The sequence below is a fragment of the Macrobrachium rosenbergii genome, chromosome 20, assembly GCF_040412425.1.
Source record: "Macrobrachium rosenbergii isolate ZJJX-2024 chromosome 20, ASM4041242v1, whole genome shotgun sequence".
In the NCBI taxonomy this organism is placed as follows: Eukaryota; Metazoa; Arthropoda; class Malacostraca; order Decapoda; family Palaemonidae; genus Macrobrachium; species Macrobrachium rosenbergii.
In genome coordinates, this window is record NC_089760.1 from 4,324,311 (window position 1) to 4,336,363 (window position 12,053).

Below are 12,053 nucleotides of genomic sequence, written 5' to 3' on the forward strand. Positions count from 1 at the left end.
AATTCAAAACAAACTCGGCGTGGCCCTCATAAGTACAGTAAAGTTCGTTTATAGTGAATTCCAGGGGACTGTTGTCTGCAATTCGTTATAGGGCATCATTCGTTATAAAATGAGATACTCGAAATGACTGGCTTACTTCCCTTGTTTTGATACAGAATGAAATCCAGATGATGAAATATCAATCCTCCTAAGTGTATCAAGATTTCTAATACATGTCCATAAAAGTCACTGTTAGTTTAAGAATTGGATATCTATTTTAATCTTTATAACAATATTAAAGTTATGGTTGTATTTTTTTCTTTATTTAAAACCTTTGAATGAGATTAAATTGATACACAATGTACACAGTGTCTAGGGTAAGTGTAATATACGTACTTGTGAATTTTATTACGCTTCTATTGGCTGTGTATTGAACGTAATCTGTTGACACAGATTTCACTTGGAATAATAAGAAAGTAACACAGCATATTAATTTAAAATATCTTAATTATGCATTACATAAAAAAAGGTCATAAGCAATTAAAATTAGCAAACAAGCACTAAGTGGTTAAAACAATAGTTTTCACTATCATTTCATGCACAAACAGTCTAAGAATTAAGCACAATTGTACCGCAGAAAACATGGCCTTCTTGCGGAAATTTTTCATAGCTGACAATGACAAAATTAAGCACAAAGTAATAACAGTTCACTGGGATGACAGGTGTTTGATGTCTGTTTAACAGTAAAATTATCACTTGGTTACAACAGGCATTTTTCTTACCAATAAAACTGTCACAGGGATGTACAAAATAGTTCGTTATACACCTGATTTCATAATAAAGAATTCATTACATACCTACAATTTTAAGTTCATTTATTTAAAGTGGGACCAGGGATTTCACTTTCATACAGTACATAACCTTTTTATTTAATGTTTTCAGAAAACCCTTTTGGGGTGATTTTAAGCAGTCTTTAACTATTTTCATCATTTCAAAATAAAAAAAAAAATTAAAAAAAATTTTTCATGCAAACATCAATTTACAACTGCCTGCCTTTCCAGATATGCTCAATACAGAAGAAAAATACCACCTGCCATCTGCACACCCTGGCTCTTCAGTCCTTCTGACAGAAAAATGGTTTTCTGACCACCCTGCAAGCTTTGAGAGGTTGGGAAGGGGACAAATTACCTCATACAGTGATGGGTTTATACCAGAAGCCTTTTTTTTTATTTCAAAAAAATGCTCTACTTCTTTGGGCATTAAAACTCATAAATTTATGAATACCTGCATAGCTATTTCAGAGGGAAGACACATGCTGTTGTTTAGAAATTAAATTTCTGAGACTTGGAGCCAGAGCAAGTACAGTGTACGGGAATCCAGGAATCCTGCAGACTAATAAAGGTTCATGTAATGGGCATTAAAGGGTCATGAAATAGTTAAAACTATGGTCATACTGCCAAAGGACTACAGCCCAACCTCTTAAATCTGACATTCTGTGGTCTAGGAACTCACATGGTCCGGGATATTTTTGGATCAGCCGCCATTTTTTTTTTTGGATTTCGGAACCAAAGGTAGGTTCTCCGTTAGTACTGTACACAAACACAGTTTATTTCCAACAAAAACATTTTGTGAAACTCAAAAATATACAGCATACAAAAGAACCATAATTTGCATATATACTCATGCATCACCTGATCTTGAATCATGTGATCAAATTAAAATTTTGTCCAAAAACATGATTTCATCATATATATCAAGTATAGTGTGAGCTGTATTTTGAGTAGATTACACTAGGCTAGGCTTTCTATGCCTGTCTCGGTTTTGGTAGATAACACTGATGATGCATATTATGTCTGAGTTAGCATTTAACGAATCAGACAGCCCCAGAAGCCAAAGTTCATTAGGTTAAATGTGAATCTTCATACATTAAATCAGGCTTACCATCCTTGTGACTTGTCTAAGAATTCATCACTATTTCTTATAATTAAAAACCACTTACTACTGTGCATAAGACCCTGGCATAAACAACAGCAAGTACTGACATAAACAATCGAATCAAGAAACAGCTGTTTCCCGATGTCAATTACCGTAACACACATTTGTTAAGGGTTATGTTACAGTTGTTGACTTGTTAAAAATTTGCTAATTTTCAGTGGTAACTTCCATAAATAAAAATAAAATGAATCTTTATTCATCCTTTATATAGTAGGGCTCTGCTTAGGAGAAACTTAGACAATGGGCTAGTAGTGTGGGAAGATAAATGTGAATGAGCGAAAAGTACAGCAGAATTTCTTGGCCAGCAAATAAGCCCCAAAGGAGTCGAACCCCTCCCAACAAAGGTCCAAGCTATCACCGATTTCCCCAAGACCAAACACTGTCAAAACAATCCAAGAATTTGCTGGCATGATCAACTATTACCACCAATTCATACTCAACCTAGCTGAAATCATGTCTCCTTTATATGAATGCTTAAAGGAAAAACCAAAATCTTTATGTTGGTCTGACAAACAAGAGACGGCTTTTCAATTAGCCAAAAATTCCCTGAATTCTGTAGCAACACTAATATTTGCTCTGTCCCATAGGTCCCTAACCCTGAAAACTGATGTAACACAGCGATGGGCGCAGTACTATCTCCAGGAGAATGGAAATTCTCCACATTTGACAGAGTTGATGGCAGTCCACTGCACTATTCAGCATTCCCGACACATGCTCCAGGGACAGCAATTTGTGGTGCACATGGACCATCAACCCTTGGTCCATGCCTTCACCAAAAACGGAGACTTGGTCGGCGCAGCAATAGCTTCACCTGTCTGCAATATCAGAGTTCTCCTGCACCATCAGGTACCTGAAGGGCTCTTTCAATGTCGCAGGCGCCCTTTCCAGAAATACATCAACACCATCCAGATTGGGATATCACACCCAAAGATCACATCAGCCCAGAAGGATGACATGGACCTGAAGCGACTTTGGTGGGAAAGTCCTGCCCTCACTTGGAGGGATTTCGCCATAGACAACAGAAAGACGACCATCACCTGCGAAATGAGTACCAGATGCCCTCGCCCCTACTTACTGTTGGCCTAAAGGAAGAAGGCTGTCAATCTCACCCATGACCTGTCAGACCCGTCTGGCCATTCCACCGCCCGTATCCTGTCGGAACGATACATCTGGTGGGCCATGAAGTTGGACATCAAGAAATGGCCTCAAGAATGTCTCCCCTGCCAAACATTCAAGGTCATGAGGTATACTGAGTCTGGGATACGACAATTCAATACAACAGTGATGCCTTGCTCACATTCATGTCGTCATTGTGGGAACCCTACCAACCTCCGAGGGGTACAGATACCTCTTCACAATCATCGACTGGAATACCAGATGGCCTGACATAAAACCTGTCAAACAGCAGACAGCGGAAAGTTGTGCTCAGGCTTTAATAAACTGGGTCAGTAGGCACGGAGTCCCTCAGTACATCACCAATTACATGGCAGCATACAACCCAAAAGCAAGTGGCATGATAGAGCGGTTCCACCGCTCCCAGAAAGCAGTGCTTACCACCAAATGCCGAGATGGGAGGTGGAGAAAAGTTACTGTGGATTTTATTAGGACTGAGAACTGGCCCCAAAAGCAGCATTTATCGTGTAGCTGTCGGAAGCACTCTATGGACAGTCACTAGCAATACCAGCAGACATTTTCCAAAACCCAACAGAGCCAATCACTCCCTCTGATGTCCGTAGAGCATTAAAACAAATCATGCCAGAAAAGGAACATATGACACAGTCAGAAAAGCACATGTTCCCAAAGAACTGGGCTGAACAAAATGTGTGTTTATCAGAAATGAAGCACACTGTCCCCCCTCCCCCATCTACTGTACTCTACTCCGGACCTCACCGAATCCTGCAGCGTAGAGACAAGTGCTACCAGATCCCAGTGGACAGGAGTTTTACATATTTCATCAAAAAGTTACTAGTTTTTCTACAGTACAGTATTGCAAAGTTGTTGATACACTTGCCAACTAGCTTTCATAACATTTCACTAATTTGAGAAAAGTGTACTGTAAAAGAATGAATAAATTGCACAGTAGCATACATACATGCATACATACACAGTACTGTACGGTACTAACAGATTATAGAGTTATCCATTATGTTTCAAACTTATGTTGTGCATTACTTAACAGCTTTTAGTACCTTAGTAATAAGTACAACAAAAAACTGAGTACAGTAATACCACACTAAGTGGTTAATTAGGCCCAAGAAACTTTAGTCGAAAAAAACCTATGTTGAACAAGCACTTTAAAGAGAACATGGACACCTTATAAACCTTGTGCTGGCAGAAATCTTGAAAAAAATAATCACCATATTGGAATTTTTCATGGTTAGCACATTTTCCTTAAGAGGTGACCTACAAACATCATTCATACCAAGTTGCATACTTCTTATCATAAACTGAACAATTCTGTACCTGCTCTAGTGTACTACAATGAGGGAGCATTCTCTTGAAGGGAAGCAATAAGTCATGCTTAAGTGTTTCCTTCCTATGCTGAAGGCTGAACCGACAAGCATGGTTTGACTATAATCTCAGCACTTGTAGAGAAGAATGATAGATCTCCTATAGAAGGTGATCTACTATGATAGGTAGGAGTGGAAGAGTGATTCCTTATTCTGGAGAGGAAACAAATCATTGGGTAGATTCTCAAAAACCTTAAGCATGCTAAATACCATTTGCAAAAGGAATGTTGTTCAAGTGAAGCTGAAACCAAGGGCATAAAGGCTATGACTGAAGCAAAGATAACAAACATTTATGTGAGCACTTCGGGTGCTTATAATGCTTCCTGCTACCAAACAGTTGCCAGTGATATGATCCTAAATACTTTTGGACTGGAGTTGCCTGGTTCAGCCTTCTCCAAATGTACAGTACTGTACTTCTCTTTGCAGACAGTACTAAAGTTTCCTGAAGCCTCCCTTGCGATCTTCATCTGCTTCCACTGGTCTCTACCACCTAGTGCTCTACTTAAAGAACTTCATCTTGCTCCAATTTGTACCTCTAATTTAATAGCAATATCTAGCTCCAACTTTTACTTCTAATTTAACAGCAATGTGTGAGCCTAGACATGTGACTAATTTACAATAAAAATATAACAAAGTCTGTAGATAATAACATGAGCTATAACAGTATAATAAAGATAAGTTGCAGAGGCCTACCTACAACACAGCTGCAAGACCACTCCACAACACATGTTTTTTTAGCCTGAAGAGGTGGAATGTTCCTTTTCTCTATTCTTCCTTTCTTTCTTGAAAACTTCTCCAAATTTGATAACTTCGAATTGACGGCATCATCTTTGATAACTTTGAAGAAAGATACAAATAACACTGGAATTTTCTGTGCTGGAATTTCCAGATAGTGCCTAGAAAAAATTAATTTTACCTTAAAATGAGCAGACACAGGTGTCGGTATCATATTCAATGCAAGTAACCATGAGTAAACTTTGTTCTCAGCTCCCAACTTTTCATAAGACAATTTTCACAGATAATGAAATTTTAAAAATTCAGAAAGTTTCATGTTATTCATACCTACCTCATCACTTTTACTATGCCCACTTCATGATAATCAACAATCCCTAGATTCACAGTCATCTGTTATCAGAAGATGACGAAAAGCATTTTGTCCTTACACTTATACCCATCACCTTATATTTTGTGAGTCTGCTGCACTGGCAACAGCTCTATGGAGTGTTCCCCAGCTTGTTTTCTTCAGCAAAACTGAACATGTGCATATATGTTCCACAGACAAATCCATGATCGGTGAGACCATGAATATGGGGGGTTTACTGTATTAGCAGTCATGCATAAATTTCAAGAAAACACCATTACAGAATATCCCAGAATTATGACCTACTCAAATTGCATCCATCCATAATTACAAGTGACAAAATTTTTCAGTAATAAAATTACCAAACTTTAAAAACAATTAAGTAAAAAATAGTAAAAATCCAACTTTCCAAATGGAATATAAAAGGTAACATTTCAAATTAAAATAACCAATTCAAATTATATACTTAAAAGATAAAACCTTATAAATATTCTGAAATTATAATTAAGATTAAAATGCAACATATAAGTATAATATCTGATACACTGAATTCCCACTTTTCATGTTTAAGCCACTTACATCTAATGGTAAAAAAAATTACTCTTTAACAAGTCTGGGACTTTCTTACCTACTGTAAGTCAATCAGAATGTAACAAAAGAACTGAATAAGTTGGAAAACATACAATTCTTAAATACATTTGCTCTAGAAAGTGAAGTGATATTACAGGAACATAAAAACATTAAATGCCATTTTGCTTGCTTACAAAGGTATTTTGAGCCCAACACTAATCACTCCTAAAGAATTAGAAGAAATTACTAGGTTTTGCATCATGGAAAAACACTTTCAGTCACTTGTGGAAGATGTATTCATGTACTACAATTTAATAAGTGCCAAAGTGCTTTATGATAAGATTATTTTAGTTGTACCTTTCAATACTAGGATCACAAACACATTAATCACTGCGCACTCACTTCCTATGATAGTTAATGATCAAAAAATTATTCAAAAGGGAACAATCAAGCATTTTGCATTAGAAGAACACGCTCTACTGTTGTCATTCTTCACTGATAAACAATTAATGAGTGTATGCTGTTAAAAGAACAGGTATATATATGTAATTTTGATAACCTGTATAAGAATACTAATGCTTATCCCTGTATTCAAGAAATTGTGTTTAACCAAAACCAAGAAAAAGATGTATGCACCACAAACTATGATAAACTTTTTGAAGCACTTATAACTGATCAAGAAGTCTTTGTATTTTCACTAAATACTGTTGTAGCTATTAAATGTCACAACATTACCACAGAAATAAAGTTTAAAAATGTTAAATCTTTTACAACATCCTGTAGTTAGTGATAGCGAACCAATTATATTATGAACCCCATCTTTTCACAACATATAAATTCAACAAACATGTGCCATATAAAATTACTCATATACAATAGATGAATTTAAGTTGTCTCAGTTAGAATTAAGGAAACTTGAAAATTTGAACTGTTGATGAATATTTCTACTATAAAGAAACTGTCTCCCCAATTTTATCATTAGTAAATCTAGTGGTAATAGTAATAATTATTATTTTGTTTATCCTAGTAGTGAGAAATCTTATCATCAAAAATACAAGGAATATTGACAGAACTCAATAATAACAATAATTGACTATTGATGTTAACATTATTTTTACATGATAATAATTTCATATGTTATTGTTCATATATCTATTGTTCATGTGTTCACTTAATATACTTATGAATTAATATACTTATGATTTGATATGTTTGATATTTTAATATGATTATTTTTTTGAGAATGTTTTAATAAACTTATGTCTTTTCCTCCACAAATGGAGACAGAATTTTTATTATATCCATTATTGTATTTTATTGCCAATTTAATTATTACTATTGTATCCATTTTATTATGTTTAATTAAACATTGAAGACAATGTTTGGTAGGTGACAGAGTGATGTAATGATAGCTAGGAGAATATTAATTAGGAATAGCGTAAATATAAGAGAAAAGAAATGAGAGAGAACCAGTGATAGAGAAAGAGAATGAATAATAATGAAATGAGAGAGAGAGAGAGAGAGAAATGATTAACGAAGCAGAGGGAGTAACAACACTTTGTGTGTCATGATTAGAAAAGCAAAACACAGGCGTGACTCTCCGGCAATCATTAAGGAATGTTTAACCATCTCACCTGTGAGCTTACCTTTCAACTCTCATCGGAACTTAAAGACTTCCAGTGATGTCATTAGTCCCTCCTATAAGGAGGGGATTAATTCATCTAAATACACCCAAAGGGATGTCGTTAGATAATCTCCAACCAATTAGGACATCTAACAAGGCAGGACAGAAGCTATGGTCCGCCTATTTTGGGATGGGCATTTCCCTTTCAAGAACCCTGAAAAGCAAGGAAGGAAGGAAGAGAAGCAGAGAACAGAAAAGATAGAAAAGAGAAGGAAGAAAGAAGATCCAAGAGCCTGAGTGGAGTGAGGTCGTGAGCCTCACTGGTTGTGGGTTAAGAACATTCAAGATAGGCTCATACTTCAATTCGTATTCATACTACTTAACTTGTATATATATTTAACTTGTATATGTAGTGTTTTTTTACTAGTGGTTTATAAAATAAGAAAGCTGCACTGTGTCTTCCTAAACCTCCTGGGACTCAATCGCTACTATAACAACAAAGCCAGAAACAATAAAGCAACCATAAAAGAAATAATAAACTTCTTTACATGGGCAATGAATAAAATAAATACTGTAATAAGAAAGGAACCTCATAACAAAAGGTGATAAAGAAACATAACAAATGTTGACACACCATCACACTTACCATGGTGCATATATTGCTAATTTGTCTTCTGCATGAAGATTAGGAGACATATCTCCAAAACTGAAGTATACATAATACTTGAGCGGCTCTGCCAGCTTGAACTGTTGAGGACTGCTGTTAGGATCTTCTTTAATGCTTTTAGGAAATTCACTGGAAAATTCTCCATATGCCTCACATAGTGCAGCATTACCTTGCAACATATCAAGTTTCAAAATTTTAACTGTGAAGAATTTTTTCTCTTCAGTTTTGCATTTTGTAATAGTCTCATAACCAACGGAACTTTGTGAACTGTCTATATCAATTTTATCTTTTCCGACAGTCTGCAATAAAGATTTACTTGGTTTTTCATAATGAAGCTCTTTCTTGATATGACTTGTAGCACTTCCAGGAGAAAATAGGTTCACTGAAGTCTCTCCTATCTTGGGTGGTCGTGTTTTAAGACTGCTGACAGAAGTTTCATGTAACCATACTTGGACATCAGACTGCCAAGAATTAATAAATCTCCTTAGTCGGGCAGCTTCTCCATCTCTGTAATAACAATAATTAATGATAAGCAATAACCACAATATGAAAAAGTTAAAATGGATATGTAGCCAGTTATGAAACATTAAGAAGGCCAAAAGCCCCTGTCTTGTATTTTGGTGTGAAGGTTTTGGTGACAACAAATCTACAACACTAAGCTGATTTCTCTGAGGGTAATCCTAATGAAAACATTTGCTAAGATTCGTTGAGAGAGGTTAAGGCTGTCCTTACTCAAGAGAGTGAAATGATTTATCAATTACTATGAGGAGAGAGAGAGAGAGAGAGAGAGAGAGAGAGAGAGAGAGAGAGAGAGAGAGAGAGACTGTCCTTACTTGAAATATCACGTTAAATTATTTATGAATTATTACGGAAACAGATTGAATAACATTAGATAGAGAGAGAGAGAGAGAGAGTCATTCTGACGTTAGATATCAAAAGATGGACATTCATGATTTATGAAGGAAAAAGTAAACAGCAATAATCATAAGTCAATCACGATTGGGAACTACAATCATGATTCACGACTTTCGTAAAAAAGAGGTTAGGCTACCCCAATTTACCGTTTCGGTAACTTCAAATTATCTATCAATGTTAAAAGGGCATTGTATAATGTTTCAGTAACAAAAGTGTCTAATATTATTGCCCTAATGTCAATTCTCATTGTGTTAAACAAGAAAGAACAGCATAGCCTAGCGATCTACATCTAACTTCTTGACTTTCAAGAGGCTTACTGGCTCCCAATTCACACAAATATAAGCCAGCCTATTAAGATTTTAAGATACTAAAACTTTTCATTGGTTCTTAGAACTAAGTATTTAGCTTGACTGGTATTTTATGAGATGATACAATGCGTAGTTGAACGCGATTTCTGGAACAACCTGGGAGTGGGGACTAATGAATACTTGGACTGAATAGAGTGTAATGGAGTTGGCCAACAGGCCGTTGCCACATCTGTGCGAGTAAGACGTTGAGCCTAGGTTGGTCATTGCAGGACAAGAGATAGGGCCCTCCTGTCCTGAGTCCTTTATATTCTATCACTGTGCCAACAAGCACTACATGTACATCGGCTGAGACCAACTATAAGAGAATTCTTTGTAACTGGTTGGTCTGTCTTATGGAGACCTGGGGGGACCATGAGTGTAACTCCTCTGAGGACGAACAGCAGTTGTGATGATATCGGTAAAATGCAATCAGCTGCTGATTTGAAGAATATAAAATTTAGCAGAATGCAAATGGCACGTGATTGCTATGTTCATAAATTATAATACTGTACTACTGTATAATATGACAATAAATGCATGTAATATAATTGCATATTGTATGTAAAACAAGTTTTACTAAAATTATTATTATTAATACAACTGTAATATTTGACTTTTGCAAATGGATATTTGTTGGCATAACAACCTAACCAAGGCTAATAGTTATCTCTCTCTCTCTCTCTCTCTCTCTCCCTATCTCTCTTTTGTGAAGGTTTAAAGAAACAAAAGCAGCAGATTTTTAGGGTTTTTGCTGAAAACGAAAGCCAGAAAAGTTTGAAGTGCCGAAAAACACTGAAGGGTGCCACATCGGAATTTGAAAGTGCCCTTATAAAGAGGATAAAGAGGTTCAAGCTCCAACATAACTAAGGCGTATGCATTTCTGGAGATATGCTTATGAAGCAGGGCAGAATTTTCCTAAAGAACTAAACCTAATGAATGACAGTGATTATTCATAAGCTTTGTTCCACTTTTGGAAACAGCACTATATATGTGGAATGAGTTGGCATGACTGTTCACATAACATAGGAGAGATCGGGCTGTATCATTAAATATCAATTTATGATTGTTAAAAGAAATTTCTGTTCACAGCTAACTTCAATGCATAATTTTAACTATATATAATAGTTTTGCTTTTAATTTTTCACGATACTACAATAAAGTACTACAATCTGGCTTAAATGTAAGATCAAAGCCAGCATTTTATCATAACAAAAATTACAGCAAGCAATACAAGAAAATTATTTCTAATTTAGGCTCATAATTGGTAATCCAGGGTAGTGTGTGTTTTACCAAAGATGAGTTTTTTTACCTCCCAAAAACCTCAAAGAGTTGAATAACCAATATAAAACTGTGATTAAACTGACATGCTGAAAAATTACTGATGAAGAATACATATCAAATAGAGTACAGATATATAGTTACTGAAATAATTACTTCCTCTCTTTCTTTTTAGTGGAGTCCACAAACTCTACAGGTTGACAGGCCTGTTTCTCTGGAGTATGCTGTTGCACCATCCTAACCCACTGAAATCCTACGTTTTTTGAAATTTCATTAGTGCCTCCTATATTCTCTTTAGGAGATAATGTGGATTCGCTTGATATAGTAGGGTCACCACTGCCCTGTAATAAAGTAAAAGGAAAAAAGGAAAATCATTCCAAACTACCATTTATATGAAAATAGTTTCACACTATATAAAAAAACACCTCTTATGCATATCAGACTTATTTAATTATTACCTAAATTATTACTGTAGTTTTTTTTTGGCAAGTTAACTTTATAGACATAATGCATTTTCAACTAAATCTCTTGAATGGTAAGGGTAAAGTTACAGTGTAGCCTATTTGTAAATAAAACCTTTGTGTAACCATGTTTGTAAATAAAATCTGGCATAAGTATTGGTTGTTTAATGCTCACCTCTTGTGATGGGCATCAGTTCAACAGGTAATTTTCTAATTTTAATAAAGACATATCTTCCTCACCTTGCAAAGTCAAAAACCTTGACCAGTTTGATTCTCCAAAGAGGGAACCAAAGTGAACCAAGGTTTGAACTATTTTCTGTTCTTTTTTTGTTGGGGACACAGGCACTAAAACATCTGGTTCAAGGGAGAATGGTTTCATTGTGACAATGCCAGATCCTTTTTTTTACAGGGATATCCTTTTCCTCGAATGGATCATCAACAATTGGTACAGAAGGTGCCGAGGTCATCAACTTGAGGGGACTAAGAGGATTTGGAGGTAGAGGGGGATCAGGAGGAGATTCCCTAATACACCCTAAAGCACTTTCGATATTTTCCTTATTTGTCACCATGGCTGTATTTGGTCGGGGGAGATTTGAACATGAAAAAAGATACTATGTCCTCCCAAT

The 12,053-nt window shown here is 35.8% G+C and overlaps 1 protein-coding gene across 3 annotated transcripts in view; it reads right to left on the reverse strand.

Moving 5' to 3' along the window:
- LOC136848996 (uncharacterized) overlaps positions 1-12,053 on the reverse strand; it is a 60,422-nt gene that overhangs the window by 32,153 nt on the left and 16,216 nt on the right. For all 3 annotated transcript variants that reach the window (XM_067121818.1, XM_067121817.1, XM_067121819.1), the window contains exons 4-6: positions 11,123-11,307; positions 8,406-8,933; positions 5,178-5,380 (exon numbers count right to left, since the gene is read on the reverse strand). In XM_067121818.1, the coding sequence (XP_066977919.1) occupies positions 5,178-5,380; positions 8,406-8,933; positions 11,123-11,307 (916 nt within the window). The remainder of the gene's footprint in view (positions 1-5,177; positions 5,381-8,405; positions 8,934-11,122; positions 11,308-12,053) is intronic.